The 25,790-nt window shown below is 39.5% G+C and overlaps 1 protein-coding gene and 1 long non-coding RNA gene across 2 annotated transcripts in view; one reads left to right on the forward strand and one right to left on the reverse strand.

The window, feature by feature from the left end:
* The window catches only part of ODAD1 (outer dynein arm docking complex subunit 1), a 263,115-nt gene that overhangs the window by 64,649 nt on the left and 172,676 nt on the right, over positions 1-25,790 (forward strand). The window contains exons 6-10 of the mRNA XM_073571160.1: positions 7,693-7,806; positions 7,959-8,026; positions 9,348-9,535; positions 9,997-10,131; positions 20,641-20,723. Of these exons, the coding sequence (XP_073427261.1) occupies positions 7,693-7,806; positions 7,959-8,026; positions 9,348-9,535; positions 9,997-10,131; positions 20,641-20,723 (588 nt within the window). The remainder of the gene's footprint in view (positions 1-7,692; positions 7,807-7,958; positions 8,027-9,347; positions 9,536-9,996; positions 10,132-20,640; positions 20,724-25,790) is intronic.
* Positions 6,636-12,239, reverse strand: LOC141085628 (uncharacterized). The gene is made up of 3 exons (XR_012231341.1): positions 12,044-12,239; positions 11,014-11,137; positions 6,636-6,905 (listed from the first exon to the last, which is right to left on the reverse strand). It is a non-coding gene; the product is annotated as an uncharacterized lncRNA (long non-coding RNA).

The raw sequence follows: 25,790 nt of genomic DNA on the forward strand, positions 1-25,790 counted from the left end.
ATGTCATCTCCCCTGTATATAGTATATACCTGTATGTCATCTCCCCTGTATAGTATATACCTGTAAGTCATCTCACCTGTATATAGTATATACCTGTATGTCATCTCCCCCTGTATATAGTATATACCTGTATGTCATCTCCCCCTGCATATAGTATATACATTTATGTCATCTCCCCTGTATATAGTATTTACAAGTATGTTATCTCCCCTGTGTATAATATATACCTTTATGTCATCTCCCCTGTATATAGTATATACCTGTACGTCTCGCAGGTTCCCTCCTGTTTGTACATGGTGGGGGCACAGTCTCTGCTGAGACATTTCAGTGGCCCTTGAGGAAGCAGCTTTTGCCTCAATTTCTGTACTCCTTTCTGTAAGTCTTGGCTCCCTTTCTTCTTTCTGTAAGTCTTTCTCATTGAGGCGTAATACAACTTTTCTCTTAGAGAAAGCAGATTTCAACCTTGTGGGAGTGTAATACCATTTAGTTAGAAATTGTAAAGATGGACTAATTTAGAGTGGCATTAGTTGTAGCTACATAAATAAGTTTAAAGCGAACCAGGCATTGTCAGGTTGGCGCTGTTACACCAATTAAAATAATATCTGGGTTGGAGAAATCCGTCTTGTGTTTCTTTTTTTAATCTGTGTTTGAATTTTTAAGTTAATGAGATACTTCATGCCAGACAAAGAGAAGTTCCTGATTCTGGGCTCCCCCTGCAGTCTGTGTCAGAGGGTGGTCTGTGTCAGCACAGTAATAAATTGTGTTATTTCCAGCTCAGAAGGACGATAGCACCAAAGAAATAAGAATAATAGGCCTCATTTACCACAACTGTCTACAAGGAAATCTATTGCTCATAGCAACCAATCACAGCTCAACTTTCATCCTTTAAACAGCTCTGGCGAAATGAAAGATGCTTAGTGATTGGTTGCTATGGGCAACACAGCCAGTGTAACCTGTTGTGGTCAAGAAGATGTGCTTATGAAATATTTATTATATATATATTAGATTAGATATTTATTATATATATGTGTATATTAGATATTTATTATATGGGGTTTTGCGTGTGGAGTGGGCGTGGCTTGATACACACACATATGTACACACACACATATATATATATATATATATATATATATATATAGATCATAATGCTCCTGCATTGGTATGCTTTCTAACTGTAAAAGTGAGCTGTGAAATTGAAAAGTCCCATAGTGGAACAGAGTAAAAAAGTAAAAAAAAATTGTAAAATTCTTTTTTGAAATATCAAAAAATAATAAAATAGCCCCCCCCCCAAAAAAAAAATATCATATACATAAATAAATATATTTATGAAAAAAATAAAAAAGTATGCACATGTAGCATCACCGTGTCCGGAATGACTCAACCTATAAAACTTCCCACTAGGTAACGCCTTCAGTGAACACCGTACAAATAAAAAAAACGAGGCAAAAAACGATTCTTTAGCATCATATTGCTGAGTAAAAAGTGAAATAAAACGCGATCAAAAAGACGAATGTAAATAAAAATTGTGCCACGATAAACATCATCTTGTCCAGCAAAGAACAATCTGCCATCCAACAGTGAATCCGGTGGTCAGCGCTCATAGCAATGCAGTAATTCTGCTACAGATAGGCGATCTGCTCATCACCTATATGTAGCAGAGCCAATCAAGTAAGGGATGATTCAAGATGCCAAAATTTAAAAAAACATGTTTTAAAAAATATGAAACAAATAAAAAAATATAAAAGTTTAAATCACCCCCCTTTCGCCCCATTCAAAATAAAACAATAAAAAAAAAATAACACATACACATGTTAGGTATCGCTGCATTCAGAATCGCACTTGGAATTGTTTTCCCGTTTTGTAGTACGCGACATGGTAAAACCAATGATGTCGTTCAAAAGTATAACTCGTCCCACAAAAAACAAGCCCTCACATGACCATATTGACGGAAAAATAAAAAAGTTATGGCTCTGGAAAGAAGGGGAGGGAAAAATGAAAATACAAAACCAAAAATACCCCTGGTCATTAAGGGGTTAAACGTTAAATATCCATTTTTTTCCTTCCAAGTTGCTTCAGTTCCTGTGAAGAACCTGAAGGGTTAATAAATTGCGAAATTTTCAACATTTGTGCCAAATTTCCGATTTTTCACATATAAATGAATGTCATATCGGCCAAATTTTACCACTGTCATGTAGTACAATGCATCTAAAGAAAAAGAATCTCAGAAACAGTGAGATCCGTTGAAGCATTCCAGAGTTATTGAAACATAAATGACACTGGACACGATTGTAAAATTTGTCCTGGCCATGAAGGTGAAAACAGGCTTGGGCGTTGAAAGTGTTAAGATCCTCTTCGCTTTCAAGAACAGAAGGATTTCTAATTCAGAGGTTGATGGCTTATTGACTGTCAATCTTCAGGAGTTTACTGATATAGGGATTAGCTCTATAGGGAGAATAGTAGGGAAACAAACCAAATTACAAAAGTGGTTAGGGATCAAAGACAGGTATATATTAAAGGGTAGTTTATATCAGACACCCCCTTTAACGTCCACCAAAGCAAAATGATGTGCTGGCTAAACAGCTGAGTTTTAGAAAATTTCATAACTCACTTGCTCTATAAAGATAATTTTTCTGTATATTTTTTTTACATTTTTTTTGTTTGTCATATTTGCAATTATTTTATGGAGTCTAATTCTTAATCAATTATAATCAAGTGGGTTTTGCTGATAATAGGTTCTCTTCAATATTTATTATACTTGGAGTTAATACTTGGCGTTTCTAAAAAAAAATTGAAAATATCTTTTACCACTTAAAAGACGGGGAACAGACTGCAAAAGCAGACTTTGATATAGCCTTTAGTTAGGAAACTCACCTCTTGAAAAAATGACAATTTTACATTTACTCATAGGCAATATTTAATATTATGCAACTGGAGGAGTAGGAAAGATGCAAGTGGTGATTGCCTCCAAGCAGGTATTTCAGTTCACTTGTCAAGATTGTCTCCTAGATCCACAGGGTAGATTTATCCTTCTTAAATGTGATATTGACAGTCAGGCTTATTCGCTTGTTAACATTTATGCCCCAAACAAAGGTCAGCTAAAGTTCTCCAGAATGATAATTAAAATCATGAGAAATAATGCCACAATCCATCTTACTACTACTTTAACACTACTGTAGATGCAGATTTCAAACTGCTAAACTTGACATGAATTTAAAAGGTCAGAATCTTCCTGATATGTGGTGTTAGGTAAAAACTCTGAAATAAAATAGCACCTTCTTTATTACTTTTCACAATACATTGTATTACAAAAAAAGTTTGATACATTCACTTTGCACTTGTTCTAGACACATTCAGCACCACCCAGTAGATAAATACAGTTTAGTGAGATCACTCCTCGAAGACTCTTGAATAGTGAAATAGTACCCTTAGACACATTCTAACTGTCAAAGGAGATTTAAAGTAGTAGTATTTAGCTACCTCCATGAGTCTGTCATGCCGATGACTCATATGGTTTTTAAGCACCATCCTGCTGTCCTGCTCACTGTGTGCACCGCTCTGCTCCTCCCAGTGTCAAACTATCTCAATGAGCTGCCTTGTACAACACATCCAGCACTGCTGCATCCTCCTGTTGCTGTAGAGACTCCACCCAGCTATAAGGAGGCACAGCCAGACTCTGCAGGAATTTAAAACCACTTTGTCTTGCAGAGTTTTGCTTCCCTGTCCTACCCCTTTGCAAGCAGTGGATATATTAGGCAGCTCCTCTCCACACCATGCCCGAGTTAAGGTCATTGTTGCAGTTAGTCACTAGTTCCCTGTCAAAGGTACTTTGTTGTTTAGACTCTACTGTAACCAACCTGGATTATTTATTAGTTTCGTCTGATCTCTCTGCTCCTGACACCGGCTTCATATTTGGAACCTGTGCTTCCCGCCCTGACTTAGGACTTTCTGACAACATCTCTATCTTCACCCTCTGTGCCTCATATTTTGCCTTTGACCCGTTGGTCAGCTGCTGCAGGTCCAGGGACTGCCCTGGAGTGGCAAGCGGTGGCTACCTTAATGGCCCAAGCCTATACTCACCATCAGAGGTTCTAGTGAAGACCAGGTAGTCACTTAGGTACTCCCCTTCTGCGTAAGCCAGGCCAGTGGCATAGTGGGTCAAACCCCTCGCTTTCACACAGTCCCATAAACAATAAATGGACTTTTAGCCTGACAGCTGCTCCATTCAAACTAATCAAGCACTTATGACATATCCTGTGGGCAGTTGATGAGTTGCAATTGTGGGACAAGCAATAAGCAAATAAGCAAGTTTTAATTTTACCTCATATTAAAAATCCTCTCTGTTTTAAATAAAGGAGACATTTTTAAGTCTATAGTTTAAAGGGAATCTGCCACGTAAAAAAAATGCTATTAACCTACAGATATGGGGTTAATCTTCAGCCTAATAGCGTTCTGAATCTGCCTGGTGCATGCACTTAGAGCCCCGCTGCCAGGAGGAAAAGAACTTTATTCCTCCCAACAGCGTTCAGCTTCAAGTCATTGCGTTGGTGCTGGCGTGGGTTCATTCACTGATTTGTGTAAAGAGAACAGTGACTGTAACTGTGCCCCCAGCACTGACTGACAGCATTAGGGACGGCTGTCAGTCAGTGCCGGGGGCATGGTTACATCTGCCGCTCTCTATACACAGTGGTGACTGAACCAGCGCCACCCCTGTGACTCTAAGTGTGTGCATCGGGCAGGTATAGAACGCTATTAACCTATAGATTAACCCCATATCTGCAGGTTAATACCGTTTTTTCATGTGACAGGTGCCCTATAATTCTCATTACCTAGGATACCAGCCACCACTGCAGTCTATTAAAGATGGCCAGGCTCTTAGATAAGGAGCACATTGCTTACAAGCTCTTTGCTTTATATTTGGCTGTATCTGACCAGCTTCAGTGCCCCTGCGCTCCTCCGATGCTTCAGAGGGAAAAGCTGGCTCTGCTTTTAGAGAGAGTACTGACTGGACCATTTCAGGTCAATACATGTGCAACATCTTCCTGCATATGGCTTTTCATGGATCTAGAGTGTGTCCGCTGAACAAACATATCCTGATAGAGTAATAGTGATCCGGCTCACAGCACAGTCCAATTAAAATTTGCAAAGCTTTAATTATTCATGTAAATAAACTCTTTCATCTACATGAATTAATAAAGCTTTATAATTTTTTAACTGGAAAATGCTGTGAGCCAAATCAATATTACTGTATCACAGATCGGACCAGTGGTGCAACCTTGCTGCTGGTGCAAACTGTCAATCAGCAGAAGCACACTGTGCATCCAGCAGCAGGGAAGCTGTGTGCTCCTGAAGAATGAAGAATAGACAACCCTTTTAAGGCAGTAGCTGTTAACCCTTGACAATGCTCAGAAGTGTGGTAAAGAGACCACACAAGATTATTTTGATGGTATTCCAGAAGTTCCAGCATATACTGTACACTGTGGAACACATAAAACAGTATTAAGACAACACTGTAATAAATGTTCATCAGTTACCAAATAAAATTAAAGAAGAATATTTAGAATTGAGAGTCCTCATTGGTTGATACTTTTTAATAACTAACTGAAAAGATGGTAACACATTGCAAGCTTTCGAGACTACTCAGGTCTCTTCATCAGGCTAGCTAATACAAAATCTGAAGAATCACATATTTATACACAAAACAGCACAGAAATAACGGCAATAGATAAGACACGTGATATGAAGCAGAATTGTCATTATGGGAGAGGAATAAGCATAAATATTGGAACAGTTCATAGATAAGCAGTGTGAAGGTTTTATTGCCCTCTGATTGGGGTCTAGTTCTGTGTTGTGTTATGACCCCAGAAGGTCTGAAGAGCAAATTCCTTAATTGATGTAAAAATACATAAATCCATGAGACACATTCATTCCTGCAATGAGAGTGTCAAAAGTTTTCATAAATTTGTTTTCAGGAACTCTTCTGTCTCTCTGAGACTTGAAGTTACCTTTTAATACAAGTAATTTAATGTCCATCATGCTATGGCCATCAACCACTGAGGACTCTCAATTCAAAATATTCTTCTGTCTACTGGCTAACACGGTACAAAGATACATATCTTTTCTGTATCCAAATAAAATGAGGAACTTTACACATTAGAAAAAAAGTGTACAGACTGTCGAAAACCATCAAGCCTATCACAATTAAACTTTGTATGCTCAGAAATTAAAAATGTAGTCTTTGGAGAATATTCTGAGACTTTATACAAAGATCATGCTGGAATGTGACATACATTGACTCTGCTGTATACCTCACATAGGATACACTGAGACTGTTGTATACCCTCGGATAGGATACACTGACATTCTATTATATATCACATAGGAGACACTGAGACTGCTGCATATACATCACATAGGGCACACTGAGGCTGCTGTATACATCACATAGGAGACACTGAAACTGTTGACTCCATCATATAGGATACAGTGCTCTACACACCACATAGGATACACTGAGAAACCATCTGTATACATCAGGGGATAGCAGTCCAACTCATCAATAACTGGCTGCCATTATATAGGAGTAAAAGCAATGTGATGAAATTCCCTGCGATGGCATCATTGGAACTGTAACTTGCATTAGGGGGACCATGTCAGCGGAGAAGTAGCAATAAAGACAGAAAACAAAAAAATGGCATAAAACATGCATACTTCTACATTATCCTTTAATATAGGCTTATGCTGCACTTTAAATGCAAAAAAAATGCTTGCATGTTGCGTTAAAAGACTATTAATGTTCAGATTGAGCCATTATGGATCACAGCATAAACCTTGGAGAGAAGCTGGGTGTGATAGATCTGACACGGAGAGCCACCTGCAGATTTACAGTGTTTCTGAATATCCACCTGCAACAGCAGAAGAAAACAAATCATTAATGTAAAAGATACAGAAGAGTGCAAAATAACTACGCGGTAATTACAGACTTTATAACATGTGCAATAAGCAAAAGCTGAGAAGATAAATATTTCCCTGAGACTGAAAAATGCCATCCGTTTTTAGAGAATAATTACTTGCATCATATTTTTGACACTTCAAGTTAATGACTCATGAGATATTTATATTGCTTTGAATATAGATTTGATCACAGCCTCACTGAGCATAATTAGTGTCTACCTTATTTGGGATGCTTGCAACTAAAACTTCCTAGCTTTGTAATATACACAGGCCATGCCGGAAAAGTCTTATTTCATGTTTGTAAGTTCTCTCTACTCTAATTCCTAACCTAGCTGACAGACCTGGGGATTTCAGCATGAGTGATGTGGTCAGAAGATGTGGTGAGGTCCAGACAGGTGACGGTTAGGTGTGGAGAGGTTGAAGAGGTGAGGCATAAGTTGAGTAGAAGGATTTTTTTTTCAACTTTTACAGTTCGGAAAAATGGTGGCCATCATCAGCAATTTTGCTGTTTCCGCTTGGAAGGAAATTGCCAATAAATCTGTGTTTCAGCAAGTGTGGATTTTTGTGAAATTTGAGTAGAAAACAATTCTGCTTGGATTCTCTCGTTCATCTCTAATGGCAGCCCTTCAACACGCGACTGTGGATATTATATTGATGACCATTTTGACATGTCTAGATACAATATATTATTTGCCCAGCATTTTCCTTCTCTTGATTTTTTTTCTTTCTACTTTCTAGGCTTCAACTAAATTTAATTTGCAACTGTCGAAAAATTCCAAGATGAGAGAAGAGATTGACATATTGAGAATTGAACGGTCTCGTTTTGACCAACTATATAAAAGACTTGAAAAGGTAAGCACAAAAACTAAAAAGAAAAGCTCAAGTTCTAGTGTGAAAAGCTGCCTGTCCTCCAGAAAATGCTAATTGACAGTATTAGGATAATACAGAAGACAACTTATCAGATCTGTGCTGTGTAACACTTATTTGTTCTTTATTCTTCTTAGGAACTGCTTCAGACCCGAAAGGAAATTGGTTTTGTGATTGATGAGTCATCTGCAGCTTACGACGCAAGGTACTGAACATGGCTACCAGAAGTATGAATGTGTCTTACTTATTTTCCCAATGTATTAGGAAGCACATTGTACTCATTTAAGTCTAAATCTACTTTTCAACCATCATTGCTGCATGAAGAGGATGGAGAATTCTCCTAAATCAATATATTCTACCGCTATTCTATGAGTAGTCTAAAGTTGGTCAAAATTGGCAAATTGAACCAATAACAAAACATTCGTTTTAGCCTACCTATGACATGCTGTTATTTTATGGAAAGAAGTCAGTGATGCCAATCGACTTCACCTGATGACATTTTGCTGTACTTTCACAATCCTTTCTCAACCCTTTTATGACCAGGAACTTTGCAATTTTAGAGCTTTAATTTTTTATTCCCCTCTTCCCCTTTTTCTTACTCCCCTTATTCCTCTTTTTATTCCCCTTCTTCTTACTCCCCTACTTCCCCTTTTTATTCCCCTTCTTCCCCCTCTTCTTACTCCCCTTCTTCCCATTTTCTATGCCCCTTCTTCTTACTCCCATTCTTCCCCCTTTTTACTCCCCTTCTAACTTTTATTATTTGTCTACCAATGTAGCCATACATATTTGCTGGACAAGTAGTTTTGAATGACACCTTTAACTTATGTCCCCGCTTAATTGTAAAGTGCTGCGGAATATGTTGGCGCTTATTATTATTTATTATAACTTTACCATATGATCTGCTAAAAAATGGGTGAAAAATGCAAGTGTGGTAAAATGGTTAAAAAAACAAAAACGCAATTCAGCCATGGTTTATTGGGTTTTTCTTTTACAGCATTCCTTATGTGGTAGAAATTAAATAACAGTATAAATATGGGCGAGACAAAATCAGCACTAGTAATTTGTGTTTTGATTGTTTTAACATATAAAATCATAATTACAAAATAAATTACGATTATTAGTATTATAATTTTAAATAATTTTATGACTTGAGAGATCGGACTTTTACAGATGCGGTGACGCCAATTTGAAATTCTGCTGTTAGAGACTGAAAACAGCATTTGAATAGTTAAATAGCTGCGGGAGCAGCTTACCCTGGTCACTGGTGTTATGGCAGATGCTGGCTGTGTAAGACAACTGGCATATGCCTGGTGTGGTGCTGGCTCAGTTCTTGAGCCCGCTCCATATATTGCCATCACCATACCACAATATTACTTGACACGGTATAAGTAAGTAAAGTTATTTTCTCTTCACCTTTAGAATTGAGAGTCCTCAGTGGTAAATATTTTTCTATCTACTGGCTAACACGGTACAAAGATATATATATATCTTTCCTGTATTCTTTTCACCTAACATTTGATGTGAAGGGATGAAGCACAAACCAAAATGCTGCAGATGAAGGAAAAAGCGGAAAAGGATCTGAACCAGCACACGGCAGAGATTAAGGAGCTTCAACGTGTTATTGATCACGATCGCAGGCTGAAGGAGTTTATGGGAACTAAGACTCAGGAACGCTCAATCAGTGAAGAAGTGCTTGACGCTCGCCGCAGGAGAGGTACTTGTAAAAACCCCTAATGGTAATTCACTTACATTCTTTCAATTGTTGAGAGCCTTTTTGCTGATAGTTAAGAATAACAGATGCACTGACATGTCCCCTCACTTACTGACCTGGCAGAGAATGGTCATACTACAACTTGCTTTATTAGTTGGGACACGGCTGCTTGTGGCAAGATCATGGCACGATGTGTTAAGCAAAGACTTGATGCTAAGTAGAATTGCTGTTTTTTTAGGCTATTCAAGTACAGTATATTAATAATGAAGGTAAACTGTGTGAGAAGTATTTCATTGTTAGATGCACTTGTGAATAGCTTTTATCCAGGTTTATGGTGCCCATAGCTGAAGTTCTCCTTATAACTCAATGTTCAGTCAACGATAAGATGAATGCATGGACTTTTCTTTTTTTTAGAATATTTAGCGTGTATCAACTAAGTGTTTTATCAATTTCTTATAATATAGAAAAAGAAGAGCAAGAAAGAAAAAAGAAAGATCCAACTGAGGACACCATTGAGACCTTTGAACAAGCTTTCCAGCAAATCCAGTCTGTCACTGGGGAAGACAACCTTGACATACTGGTCAATAGGTTCATTGAAGGTACAGTGTTGTGGGTTTTTTTTTGGTCTGTTTTAATGGGTACATTACAAAGATAGACCCTCATTGCAACAATATATTGGGAAGACAAAACTAAATTCTAATATGAGGTTATTTGTCTAGAATCTAGGTGGAAACTGGGAATCGTGTTGGTGCTGCCAGCCTTTTGTTCTCATTTTCAGCTGTTGGTCACTTGCAAGTACATAAAATGAGTATTATAGGACAGACTAGTTGTCGGGGATACACAACCTAAGGTGAGATATACACGGGTGTATCTCACAATATATGGAACACAGTGTTCGGACTGACCATGGGCCTCCTGACCCAAACTTTCAGCTTCATATGTGTTTATAGGACTGTAGGTTTGGGTCATGAGATTCGCAGTCCATATATATGGACTTTCACATACGCTAATGTGAACCAGGCCTTACAGCTACAACCTTTTAAATGCTAGGAGGATGGGAAGTAATCCAACATTTGGTTATTAGATGGAAAATAGCTTTGAACATTTTTAACTTTTATTATTATGAGGGATAAGAACCTGAATATCGCTATAATAAAAATAGTTATTAAAACCACATCAGAATGGCAATACCCTGAAAGGGTTAATTTGTGTCTAATTATTAGTAAGCTGGCTGGTTTTTGTGTCTATCGAAAATTCAGAGAAAATGTGAGACTATATTTTTACTCCTTTAAATGTGCAAAATCAAAGAAACTATCCGGAGTATAAGTTGGTGTAAATGCAGTGTGTACGAGCATGTTCACACTGTGGCCAGTTCACATAGGAAACTTAAGAATAAAACCCCAATTTAGCATATATCGTCTATTAAGTAAATAGTAATGGTACGTAGAAATGACACTATTTTGATATAAAAGCCATCTCACCTCGACAAGGTGTACACATTCGGGACGGCTGTATCCGGTCTCTAACATTAAAACCTCGCCTTGTGTCGGCCGATCTCAATGTAGATCAGAGCAGAGCAGGTCCGGGGTCTGACTGTTCTGACAGCTGTTCATGGGAAGATGAAATGCCAAGTCAAAAATGGGACCTTGCCTCTGTTTGTACAAAATGCAAGAAACTATAGCAAAACCAAAGAAATGAGCTGGAGCATAAGTTGGTATATGTGCAGTGTGTAAGAGTATATTCACAATGTGGCCATTTCACAGACAAAACTCAAGAAAAAAGAAAAAAAACAGCAAATATCCTACAGCAAGTAAATAGTAATAGTACATGTGAATAAGTAGGGGAGTTAACACTACTTTGATCTGTGTCCCTGTCCTGCTGTGCCCTTATCTACATTGAGGTCGGCAGAGGCAGGATAGGACCATCCCGGTTGGGTGCACCTTGTCGTGGCGGGATGGCTTTTATACTTTTTTGATCAAAATAGCGTTAACTAAGTACCCTAGGTTATTCACATGTACTATTACTATTTACTTTTAAATCTGCATTAAAAATAGTAAAAACAAGTAGCAAGAACTAAGCGGTCTCATATTCCTTATTCCAACTTTCTATGAGTTTGACAGCAATGTAGAGAAGTGGGGGGTCTCATGCCCATGGCTATGTTACAGATCTATCAGTTTAATGGGGCCGTAAGCAGTTTCCTGGGTGAACCATCCAGCAGTGAAATCTCTTCTGTCTCAGAATCAGTATGGGTCTCGGAGAACGGACCCCCTCTCATCAAAAAGTCTCTTTACAAGAAAGAAATAACCAGGGATGTGTATTGCTGTATTGTAGAGTCACATAATATTCATGACACAGTCTTACATCATGCAGTTTCCAATTTTCGACTTTAATCTCTTCTTTGGGAACCATAGACATGCTTTTTGGCAGGGGGTTATATAAGGCCATGAATGTCACATACATATAATGAGGCAACCATACGGAGCTGCCGTCATACGCCGAGACGTGACTTACTGTTTGTTACGCATTGCAGTTATATAACTTTATCTGCTGTGTTTGGTAAATGTGTTACAAGCTGCTAAAATGTAGGAAGAAAACAAGGTTAAGATATGTTTGCTTGTCTTTATAATTTAAAGTGGCAGATTCCTCTTCTTGGGTTCAGATGCCCCAGGCTGACTGTAATGTTTTTCTCTCTCCTTTAAAGGTAGCCTTGGAAAAAAATAAAATAAAGCTGTCTTAGAAGATTTAGATTATCACACTTTGGGGGGAAATATAGTTTTACAAATAAAGTGCTCTACAATAATGACCTCCTTTGCGCTCAGAAGAATACATAGAGGACATGTTTGGCAACAGAAATACAACTGTATAATTGGTTGCATGCCTTACAAAAAAACAAGAAAATTATACATTCTTTTTCATCGGAAATAAATACATTTTTTACACATAGCAGGTCAACCACTTTTCCAAAAATGACATCTCCAGTCTACAGAATGCACCCATAATGACTAAAACATTGCCCCTCCATTTTTCCTCACTGCACTTCAGTGCTTGTTGCTGTCTGGTAGACAGTGAATGGTACACCAGGGCGTATGTTCAATTGCCGATTGATTCAAGGCTCTCACTGCAGTGTATTGGGCTTGGGACCCCAATTCTAATGACTGGTCAGAGTACTATCAAAGGGTTCCACAGCGATCGTACATTTATTTTTTGTGAAAAAAAGCCTTAAAGGGAATCTGGCAGCAGGTTTTTGCTATGTAATCTGAGAGCAGCATGATGTTGATGCAGGGACCCTGTTTCCAGAAATGTGTCACTTACTAGCCTGTGTTTTTATTTCACTGCAATCAGTGTTTTATTAGCAGGAGATTATCACTACAGTCTGTAAGTATCGTGCCCCTTGGTACAACCACACCCCCAACACTGATTGGCAGCTTTCTGCCTATATAGTGTGCACCGAAAGCAGACAGTCAGTGGTGTGGGTGGGGTCACACACAACTCAGCAATCTGAGTTCTACTAAATCTCCAGCAGAGAAAACTGTGATTGTATCACAACTGCTGCACCCAGTAAATTAAGTGATACAACAATGGAATCAGGATCTCTACCTCTACATTATGCTGCTGCTAGATTACATAGTAAAAAATTCTTGCTGACTAATGATGAGCGAATGTGTACGGATAATGTCTTACACACTCGGGTGTTATCTCAGTATCCTGGGTGTGCTCGTATATTATGTTCCCGTCCCTGTGGCTGCATGATTTGCTGATGTTAGACATCCTGAACACATGTGGGGATTTCCTGACAAACAGGCAATGCCTACACTTGTTCAGGCTGTCTAACAGCCATAAATCGTACAGCCACGGGGACATAATATACGAGGACGCCCAGATGCTCGGATAACACCCGAGCATGTAAGACGTTATCCGAGCACGTTCACCCATCACTACTGCTGCAACAGTAGCAACAAAAATCAAATAACCTTCCACCAAAAAAATTCAGTATAAAATCATATGTAAAGTTAATAGCCCAAATTCAATATTAATAATTGTAACTTTTACAGTAGATTTTTTTATCAGCAGTTTACAAGAAACTTGTCATCTCGGAAAACGCTAGATATAGGGTTAATCTGCAAGCAAATACTGTTACAGTGCTGCCTGGCTGCCCTACTGAAAGTGCGGCTACCAGGAAGAAATTACTTTATTTCCTCCCAGGAGCTGCCAGCTTTCAGTCATGAGATATTCACAGTCATTATTCACAGAACTGCTCTATATACTGTGGCTCTATAACACCAGGCTCTGTAGTTCATCGGTGCAGGCGAGCTGTCAATTAATGTGCCGGGACAGGGTTACAGCTACCACTTACAGTGCATAGAGTGGTTTTGTGAGCGATGACTCTAATTGCTCCATGCTCTCCCCCTCAACTGAAAGCCGGCAACTCTCAGAAGGAATAAAAATATGATTTTCTTCTTGTAGCTGCACTTTCAGTAAGGCAGACGGGCAGCATTGTAATGCTATGTACCAGCTGATTAACCTCATATATAGCGTTTTCCAAGGTGACATGTCCCTTTAATCTAAGAAAGTGACTGTTTCTCTTTGCTAAGGAGACACTGTAGCAGTGCATACCATTTTTGGCTTTTGTAAAATGATGACCACAAAAGATTACAAACATTTTATACAAAATGCAAAATAAAAACTATAAAAAAGAAAAATGCAAATGTTTTTGTTTGTAAAAAAAAGAACAGCATTAAAAAGCTTTGCCTTGTACTTCTTTACGTTCAGATTTCAATATCTATCAGGACAAAAATATTGACGCACAAGTTTTAATCATTGAATTCAGGATTCTTGTTCAGTCCCATTAGCCAAGTTGTATAAAATCCATCCTCTCGCCATGGAGGCTGCTTTTATTACCTTCTTTGAAAGAATGGCTCATTTTAAAGAGCTCACTGATACCAACATGTTCCTATGATTCTTTTTCGGGGATCGGCCTTGTCTCTTAGTTGCAGTGATTTAGTACACAAGACATTATGGAAAATTGCAGCTTCTAACTTTGTGGGAACAGTTTGTGGAAAAGTCCTTTTTTGTTCCAGCATGACTGTGCCCAGTGCACACGTGACGAGGTGGATTCACTGAGCATTAGGTAAGGGTGAACACACAGTACACACAGAGAGAAGGATTTGCCAGATGACATATGGAATAGTGAGGACCAAGACCAACGGTAAGCTAGATGGTAGGCAGGCAAATGGAGCAGTTTTCACCAGAAAACATAATGTGATCAAGTACATGGGAGAGTTTGCTAAACTTACAGCAGATGAAAGGTTAGTCAGCAGGTCTAAGGCAAGAAGTAAATGTAGGTATGAAAACCACAGGAATTTGCATCAACTAGTGCAGTTTTAAAAACTTCATGGTGGCAACTGAACACATAACTTGTCAATATTCAGACATATATATCTGTCTCACTCAATCTTAAAAGGTCTTGAGAGATGATGTCGCTGAACTTCAGAGGTCAATTTTTGAAACATAATGTTGAGCACAGCAAAAGGCGAAGGCTATAAGGAAAGGGAACAAAGCCTAGTCCCAGAGTTGAGACACTCGCATATCACCTAAAGGGCACGTTTAGGTGACTTTGTTGTTGATCAACTTGACTTGCCCATGATAAGCCCTCCTTTTGGATGAACTAAAACAGAGATTCTAAACCAAGCCCTCTCACCCAAAGACTGCATCTAACCTCACAAATGATATTCTGGAAGACTGGGAAAATTGCCCAAATGTACACTCCTATATCTCATAGAAATCTCTCCCACAGTGGAAAAATGGAAACTGATTTAGCTACAAAGAAGTATCCATCTCCATAGTAATGCTATGAATTCAGAATGGGATGTCATAAAAGCTCCTGTAGGTGTAATGTTTAGGTATCCCAATACATTTGTCCATATAATGTTGGTTATCCCATCAGGACCACCTTCATTCAAATGCTTTCTTAAGGCAGATGGTAGCCAAATGGGTGATATGCTGATCATATCCAAACCCATTAAAATAAAGCAGAGAGCCTCAAGCAGCTCTTCTCTCTGCCCACCTTGACTTTATTGACAGGTCTCTCCATTTTAGATTATGAAAAGATGCCTGTCGTTCATCTTCAGGCCTGTATTGTAAGGTTTTTTTTACTTATACAGTGGGTACGGAAGTATTCAGACCCCTTTACATTTTTCATTCTTAAGTTTCATTGTAGCCATTTGGGAAATTCAAAAAAGTTCATTTTTTTTCTCATTAATGTACACTCTGCACCCCATCTTGACTGAAAAAAACAGAAATGTAGGAATGTTGGCAAATTTATTAAAAAAGAAAAACTGATATATCACATGGTCATAAGTATTCAGACCCTTTGCTCAGACACTCATATTTAAGTCACATGGTGTCCATTTCCTTGTGATCCTCCTTGAGATGGTTCTACTCCTTCATCGGAGTCCAGCTGTGTTTAATTAAACTGACAGAACTTGATTTGTAAAGGCACACACCTGTCTATATAAGACCTCACAGCTTACAGTGCATGTTAGACCAAATGAGAATCATGAGGTCAAAGGAACTGGCCAAGAAGCTCAGAGACAGATTTATGGCAAGGGACAGATCTGGCCAAGGTTACAAAAGAATTTCTGCAGTACTCAAGGTTCCTAGTTACTCCATAATCCTTAAATGGAAGAAGTTTGGGACCACCAGAAGTCTTCCTAGACCTGGCCATCCAGCCAAACTGAGCAATCGTGGGAGCAGAGCTGTCACGACTGCAGCCGCAGACGTGGCCCAGCAGGCACCTCCACGCCGATGGCGAGGGGCGGGCATCCCCCGGGGACGCAATATGGACCCTCTATACCACAGAGGGGGACCTGGGCCTACCCAAACTAGGGAAGGGCAGTGACCGGGATTCTGTAGCAGCTGAGCATGTGGACAAGGACACGTAGGACTTGATGACACCGCACTACTTCGGGTATAAATAAAGTAAAGTTTACTTAAAGTAAAGTCACAGTACATAGACAAAACCAGGACACACGAGGTCATCAGGACATCAGGACACACGAGGTCATCAGGACACACGAGGTCATCAGGACATCAGGACACACAAGGTCATTAGGACACACGAGGTCATCAGGACACACGAGGTCATCAGGATATCAGGACACACGAGGTCATCAGGGTACACCCACAGGACATCAGAGTCACCGCCAGACATAAGACCTAACACCACATGTGCAGCTACGCAGCAGAGCAGGGAACTGAGCAGGCTCCACACAGGTAAAAGCCAGCAGTATCTCAGCTCAATTAGGGGGAAAGGAGTAAGGGGTTAAAGCAAAAAACATGCATTGTCACGCCGACAATCAAATACAAACAGAATGGCGTGACAAGAGCCTTGGTGAGAGAGGTAAAGAAGAACCTCGAGATCACTATGGCTGAGCTCCAGAGATGCAGTAGGGAGATGGGAGAAAGCTCCACAAAGTCAACTATCACTGCAGCCCTCCACCAGTCGGGCCTTTATGGCAGAGTGGCCCGAAGGAAGCCTCTCCTCAGTGCCAGACATTTGAAAGCCTGCATAGAGTTTGCTAAAAAAACACACGAAGGACTCCCATCTATTTGAAATAAGATTATCTGGTCTGATGAGACGAAGATAGAACTTGTTGGTGATAATTCTAAGTGGAATGTGCGGAGAAAACCAGGCACTGCTCATCACCTGCCCAATACAGTCCCAACAGTGAAACATGGTGGTAGCAGGATCATGCTCTGGTGGTGTCTTTCAGCTGCAGGTACAGGACGACTGGTTGCCATTGAAGGAAACATGAGTGCAGCCAAGTACAGAGAGATCCTGGATGAAAACCTCTTAAAGAGTGCTCTGGACCTCAGACTTGGCCGAAGGTTCACCTTCCATCAAGACAATGACCCTAAGCACACAGCTAAAATAACAAAGTAGTGGCATCAGTACAACTGTGTGCCCATTCTTGACTGGCCCAGCCAGAGCCCTGACCTAAACCCAATTGAGCATCTCTGGAGAGAACTGAAAATGGCTGTCCACCAATGTTCGCCATCCAACCTGACGGAACTGAAGAAGATCTGCAAGGAAGAATGGCAGATGATCTCCAAATCCAGGTGTGAAAAACTTGTTGCATCATTCCCAAGAAGACTCATGGCTGTACTAGCTCAAAAGGGTGCTTCTACTCATTACTGAGCAAAGGGTCTGAATACTTATGACCATGTGATATTTCAGTTTTTCTTTTTTAATAAATTTGCAAAAATTTCAACATTTCTGGGTTTTTTTCATTCAAGACGGGTGCAGAGTGTACATTAATGAGAAAAAATTTACCAAATGGCTGCAATGAAACAAAGAGTGAAAAATTTAAAGGAGTCTGAATACTTTCTGTACCCACTGTATGTGTATTTTAAAGACTTCTATGAAGCTTGATATAGTGAATACACATATGCTATTGGAAACTTAAAGTGAATGACTCACTGAGGAGGACTAGCAATGTTAAAAATTGTCCTGTATTTTAATTTATTAAACTGTGATTTCACATCCACCGTTCTTTTGGCCGTCTATCCACTATGGTGCTTTCAGATCTTATTGCGGATACTGGTATAATAAAAGTAAATCAACACTGTGTGTACTACTCGTCTCCTCTATCAATCGTGTGCATCGTATTTAATCACTCTTCAGGGAGCAATTAGTACATGAGAGATCAACATAATACGAGCACTCTAATAAATTAGAGATCAGCATAATATGAGCACTCTAATACATTAGAGATCAACATAATCCACGCACTCTAATACATTAGAGATCATCGTAATATGCACACTCTAATACAATAGAGATAAGCATAATACGCACACTCTAATACATTAGAGATCAACATAATCCGCGCACTCTAATACATTAGAGATCATCGTAATACGTGCACTCTAATACAATAGAGATCATTGTTAATACGAGCACTCTAATACATTAGAGATCAGCCTTCTCCTCATGACAGTCATATAGTTTTTCCCAATGTATCATCATTAGCAGATTTTAAATCTCTTAGGCCTGTTCCACACTTCCGTTTTCTGGCATCAGTCTAAATCCGCCAAAGTGTTGAAAAACGGATCCGTTACATATTTTGAAAAAACGATGTGCCGAATCCGTTTTTTTGACGGATCCGTTACAGCAGTTAGTGTAGGAATTTTAAAGCTACAGAATTCGAGAGAGAGATTTTTTTTCTGTGCCATCCACCGCCCATAGACGTCCATTATACCAAACGACGGACGGTGACGGATCCGTCACCAGCCGTTTTTTCTGGCTGACGGACGCCAATTTTATGACGGATCCGTCGCACGACGGACCCAACGGAAGGCGATCTGTCACAATCCGCCGCCAATACAAGTCTATGGGGAAAAAGATGGATCCACCAGGCAAATCAGTCAGATCCGTTTTTTTCCCCAAACGGCGGATTATGACTGACGCCAAAAAACGGAAGTGTGAAACAGGCCTTACCTCCTATTTTTCATTGCCTATGATACAGCCAATCACTTCCTATTACACTTTGCCCTCAGTTTATCACTATTGCAGGCAGGAAAAATTCTTAGTATTGTACTAATGATATTATTCAACACTTTTATGCTGAGGCTATACTTCTCTGTATATTGAAATCCTTATAACCGTCCCTGTAATGTCTTTACCAGATTCAGATTTATTTCACATACTTCTCATATATGGTTCAGATCAGTGAGGACTAGTATTCCCAGCAGGGGTAAAACTCCTTTCTCCCTGATAGGACTAATAATTATTATGGCTTTTTCTTTATTCTCCTTTTTGACCGCTCCTATTGTGTTTTTATTCATAGAACTGAACATTGGTCCCTAAATTTCAACTGTAGATCATCTCCTAGACCTCAGTTCCTGATGATCTTCTCTTAGATGCCATCCATATAGGCATGGAGCTACTGCTTCACGTCAGGTGAATACTAGGTCATCCTTCTGATACCGCTGCAGTTCTCCTATTAGATCAGTTCTTGATTGAGGAATTCCCTGCACTTTATACATCGGCACCTTGACACGTTTCACCCACCCCTACACATCCCATCACGAGGTTTCTATTTCTTGCATTAAATGAAATCATTTGCTGTCCCGTCCGTAGCTGAGCACAGGAGCTCATACTCCAGGCCTTGAAGTGAGCCGTGCGTGACAGCTGACACCAGACATTTATAGAAAATACCCCGCCTCCCATCTCTGACGCGCACTCACTCCAGCCGATCATGGATGCCCTACCTCCGAACCAATCCCACAGGACTACGTCTGATGCTAGCTGAGATGCGGCGGCGGTGCCTAGTATACAAAACGCTACAGAGAAGCTACATGGAAAGTTAACCGCTTCTTCTCCTTACATGATCTAAATATCCACTTTGCTTCTTTTCTCAAACTTAAAAAGTGTGTATAACTTCATATCAGTGAGATCAACCTTGAGATATGGGGTCGTCTCATCTGCGACTTGGGCTAATCATTCAATTTACCCATAATGTGTTTAAAAATATCCATGCGCTTAGACAGAAGAGGAATATTGTCGTCTTGAGTTAGCACTCTCCGAAAAGCCCCCGAGCCTTATCATGTCATCTGTGCATATAGAGAAAAACAGCAGCGTCAATATCTTTTTAAGACCAGCTGTCAATTAGTGCTGGGTTTTGTTTTCTTTTACTTTCTTTTTAGACATCAGTGCGCTGTCACACACAATGACTGTCATTTAATTTCCTGACAAATGAATATAAAGGAGTCAAACACATATTGCTGCTGACCTGCAAATTTGATCAAGGAAGAAAAAGCAATGTCTGAGCTGAGATTTCTTACACCGACGTTCCCTACTTGCGTAATACGTGAATTTGGGCATGAAGGGGTTAAGACACAAATTCAAGAGAGGGGGAAAAATTCATTTTTCATCTTGTCATGCAAGGTGATGTTTCTCCTAGTTTGAAAGCAATTTGCTCCTGTGCAGAACTATTGGAAATGTAAGAAATGTGTAAGGATATCGCTGAATGCGGCACATGTTACTTCTTTTACAGGGAGCAGCCTCTTGGTATTTAATGTAATGATATCTTCTTGCTTTATTGCAGTGGAGGATCGCAACTTTGCCTTATTTAATTATGTTAATGAGCAGAACAATGAAATTGAGAGGCTAACAGAACAGATAACAGAGGTAGGCGTATGTAATTTATTAATATCTTATGTGAGCTTTTGTTTATAGCCCTTGCAAAGTTATCAATCTTTTTATTTTACCACCATGATTATAGTTTATTTCCTTTTCTCTCAAAAAGAAAAAAACAACTACAATTCATATTCTTTTACAAGTTGCTTTGAACTGCAGCTCTAGAAAAAAAAGCTATGCTCAAAAACTATTTACAAACACTTTCTCCATGTGTAAGCTTCCCTACAAACCATACCTTGGCTCATTCAGTGAGAATGTTTGTAAATAGTGTTTAATTATGGATTCTTGCTAGAGCGGCAGCTCAAAGCAACTTGTAAAAGAGCATTGACAAGGCAGTTAAAACAGAACTTCCTGCAGTATTTGGGAGAGAAGGAGGCAAGATAAGTTACCATAATTTTGTAAATTACACAGATCCATAATTTTGGAAAGGTTGACCAAAAATGAAATAAAAAAAAACTGTAATTACTCTTCAATCTTTTAAAACCATTACAGATATTTACAAGAGGAGTTATATACTTAGTATAACATACTATAGTTTTCTTTGTATCCAAATTAGTATTCTTCTACCATTAAATATAATACTAATCTTATAGATCATGAATAAGATACCAGTGGCATGCTGTTAAAAAAATCCAGCAAATAGTTCTGAATTATATCACATTTAATATCAAAATATATAGTTATATAGAGAAAAATCTTGACCAGCACCTTCTATAGTGTGAACAGCTCGAAGCTGTGATAGCTGCATTATATAGAAAAAGAAAACACAGCAGTACTATATATCAGCCAAGATATATGGAAACACTGAAGATATTGAATCTAAACTATGTTATTTTTCAGTAAGATGTACTTCCAAAAATGAAGATTCTTAGTGCATAAATTGTCCAATTCATGCATACCCATCAACCAAGGCACGGTGACCTCCCTCTGATGGGTCCCTATTCCACTGTACATACCTTTCTAGAGCTATCAGCCTACAGTTAAATGGACACACATTAGTCTACAATTGAAATGGCTAAGTATAACTGATTAAAATCACCATCATTAGAGGGAGGTCACCTTGCCATGGCTGATGGGCATACATGAATTGGCCAATTTATGCATTTTTGGAAATACATCTTACTGAATAATAACACAGTTTAGATTCAATGTCTTCAATGTTTGCATATATCTTGGCTTATATAGAGTGCTGCTGTGTTTTCTTTTTATTGATAGATAAATAGAAAAAACAGACAGCAGCACAAACTTGAGCAGATTTTGGGTGCAATACTTCCTGAATAATGCGGTTGTCCAACGCAAAAATATAAATGGTGCTTGACAAAGACCGTGCTGTGAGGTCGAAACGTTGCACCACTTGGTTCTGGATTAAAGTCCACAATTTTTCCTTGAACTGGAGTGCTGCCTGATATTTTTCCATTTAGATAGATAGATAGCTACATGTTTGATAGATAATAGATAGAAGATTGATAGATAGATAATAGATAGATGATTGATAAATAGATAATAGATAGACAATAGATAGACATAGTTAGATAATGGAGAGATATTAGATAAATAGATGATAAGTAGATAATAGAAAAAATGAGGAAGCAGCACACCATTTCTTTAGTGCAAAAAAGCTGTTTTAATGGCCCATTTGTGCGATGCTTCGGCTCTGTGCGTGAACCTTCTTCAAGTAACGTGTAAATGCATATACAGACTCTTTAAGGTATCTGCTTAAGTGAACATACATTACAACAATCAATTTCATAAGACTGTTATTACACAATATACAATTCTTTGTTGCATATAAAGTGCAATAGCATATTATTTTCAATAATATACAGTGCCACAACAAAGTGCATATAGTGCAGTCTTGTGAAAAATCAATTGCAAACTCAGTTGATCATAATGTAATCAGCTGTAGGGAATTATAACATACTAGCTGAGGAGCCCGGCGTTGCCTGGGCATAAACCCCCTGTGCAGTGTGAGACTCTGTGTATTGTGAACACCCCTCCCCTTGCAGTGTGAGACCCCCTGTGTATCATAAGCACCCCTTCCCTTGCAGTGTGAGAACCTCCTGTATATTTTGAGACCCGCTGTTTATTGCAAGACCTCCCTGTGTATTGTGAACCCCCCTCCCCATGCAGTGTGAAACCCCCTGTGTATTGTGAGCACCCCTTCCCTTGCAGTGTGAGACCCCCCATGTATTGTGAGCACCCTTCCCTTGCAGTGTGAAACCCCCTTCTGTGTTGTGAGACCCCCCCCCGGGTATTGTGAGCCGCCCTTGTGCAGTGTGAGCCCAGCTTGCACACCGGCTATGACAGGGCTGTTACAGGTTGAGGGCATCAGAGTCATGTGGGGACACGTGGGAGTGCGCTCAGTGAGAGGGGGAGGACACGGAGAAGTGGTCTGCGCTCCCCTCCTGTCCATGGTTGCTGCCTCCTCCCTCGGAGCTCTCGCCGTCCCCTCCACGGCCCCCCATGCAGTGATTACCTGCACCCGGCTCCCTCACTGTCCTCCGCCGCCAGCCATGACAGGGCTGTGACAGGCTGAGGGCAGCGGAGTCATGTGAGGACACAGGGAGTGTGCTTAGTGAGAGGGGGAGGACGCGGAGAAGTGGTCTGCGCACCCCTTTCCTCCTGTCCGCAGCTGCAGCCTCCTCCCTTGGAACTCCCGCCGCCCCCTCCATGGCCCCCATGCAATGATTACTTGCGCCCGGCTCCCGTATTGTCCTCCTCCACCGCCCAAGCACCAAATCCTCCTTTCCTCTGTCAACTGTCACCCGAAATCCCCTCAGTCAGTGCCGGCCCCTTCCAACCCATTGCCACTCTCCATTGGCTATGGAGTGGGCGGGGCTATGTGGAGTGGGCTGGGCTTGATACATACACACACATACATACACCCAGCTTTATATATATAGATGACTCACCCCATGTCTAATAGCGCTGTTATCGGTGTCCTAGAAAATCAAATGCGCATGTCAGGAAGTATATTGAAAGAGTACAACAGAAGCTCACGCATATTCAATTGTGCTACGGCTAGTCCAGCGCCATATTAACAAGTGGAAATCTATCAACACATGTGCTAAACTGTCACACTAACAGCGTGACTCTGCGCTCACGTGATTAAATCTTAGCATAAGAAGATAGTTGAAGGCAAATGGATAATACCAAAATGGAACAGGAACACCACCGTTAGCTGAGGTTGGTAACCTATTAACCTTAGGGAAGGTGGGAGTTACGTGCTCCTCATAGGGCACAACACTCAACACCCATCTCCGGATTGGAAATTCTATATCCTGCCCAACTCATCATAAGGAGAAACTTTATAACCTTAGCATGGTCCTTTTTATTGTGTGTCCTTATAACAATATAGAGTACTATGTATAGATAAAAACAAAACAAAATGTGTATAACTTATAAAATAAAAAGAAAAGAAGAAAAATAAAAATGCATGCAATAGTTTCCAATTTGTTCAATTTTGATGTTTAGTCCATAATGGGATGAGTCAGCAAAAATATAATCTGTAATTAAAAAGAGAGACAATACATAGTTAATAAACCAATTTGTTCCTAAATCATAAACTACGTTAACGATCATCGATACTCCTTTTAGATAGATAGATAGAAAGATAGATAGATAGATACAGTTAGGTCCATATATATATGGACAGAGACAACATTTTTCTAATTTTGGTTCTAGACATTACCACAATGAATTTTAAACAAAACAATTCAGGTGCAGTTGAAGTTCAGACTTAGAATCATAGAATCGTAGAGTTGGAAGGGACCTCCTGGGCCATCTGGTCCAACCCCCTGCTCAAAGCAGGATTCGCTAAATTATCCCAGACAGATGTCTGTCCAGCCTCTGTTTGAAGACTTCTATTGAAGGAGAACTCAACAGCTCTCGTGGCAGCCTGGTCCACTCATTGATCACTCTGTCAAAAAGTTTTTTCTAATATCTAATCTGTGTCTCCTCCCATTCAGTTTCATCCCATTGCTTCTAGTCTTTCTTTGTGCAAATGAGAATAAAGATGATCCTTCTTCAATGTGACAGCCCTTGAGATATTTCTAGACAGCTATTAAGTCCTCTCTCAGTTTTCTCTTCTGCAAGCTAAACATTCCTAAATTCTGCAACCTTTCCTCATAAGACAGGGTTTGCAGACCTGTCACCATTCTGGTTGCTCTTATGAACTTGCTCCAGTTTGATGATGTCTTTTTTAAAATGTGGCACCCAAAACTGGACACAGCATTCCAGATGAGGTCTGACCAAAGAGGAGTAGAGGGAAATAATGACTTCACGTGATCTAGACTGTATGCTTCTGTTAATACATCCTAGAATTGCATTTGCCTTTTTTGCTGCTGCATCACACTGTTGACTCATATTCAGTCTGTGATCTTTTAGTATACCCAAGTCTTTTTCACATGTGCTGTTGCTTAGTCCTTAGTGTTGAGCGATACCGTTCGATACCCAAAAATATCGTATCGGATGGTATCGCCGATACGAAAAAAATATCGGGTATCGCCGATTCCGATACCGGAAGTCCCATTCAAGTCAATGGGACTTCCGGTATCGGAATTAAAAAAAGGCCTTTATTTCCTTGTTGGCTAATTCTACATAATTGAAAACAAATAAAAATCATGTAGAATGTATTGTGGGAGGTGGAGGAGACATTAAAAGCATAGTGGTTTATTCAAATTACATGGCATAGCATTAATTCCAATTTTTTTTTTCAAGACGTTCGGAGTTAAAAAGATATTGACTATGTTAACTTTTTTATATTTAGTCAGATATGTATGTTTCGCAACTTCCATGCTCTTCACCTTCTTTTGTACTTCTCCCACACTTTCTCCTTCATGATCCGCAGCAGTAGCATTTTTTTCATCAACTTTTTCTTCACCTTATTCATCTTCTTCTTCTTCACCTTCTTCCCATTAATTTTTTTTTTCCATTCTTCATATTCTTCTTATTCAGCTATTATTAATTTTCATATGCTATTTCTTCATCTTCTTCCTATTCTTCTCTTTCTTCATTTTCTTATGGTGACAGGCATTCCTGTAGTACTTATCTATAAAA

The sequence above is a fragment of the Dendrobates tinctorius genome, unplaced genomic scaffold (assembly GCF_039654945.1).
Source record: "Dendrobates tinctorius isolate UK_male_01 unplaced genomic scaffold, ASM3965494v1 ptg000028l, whole genome shotgun sequence".
Lineage (NCBI taxonomy): Eukaryota > Metazoa > Chordata > Amphibia > Anura > Dendrobatidae > Dendrobates > Dendrobates tinctorius.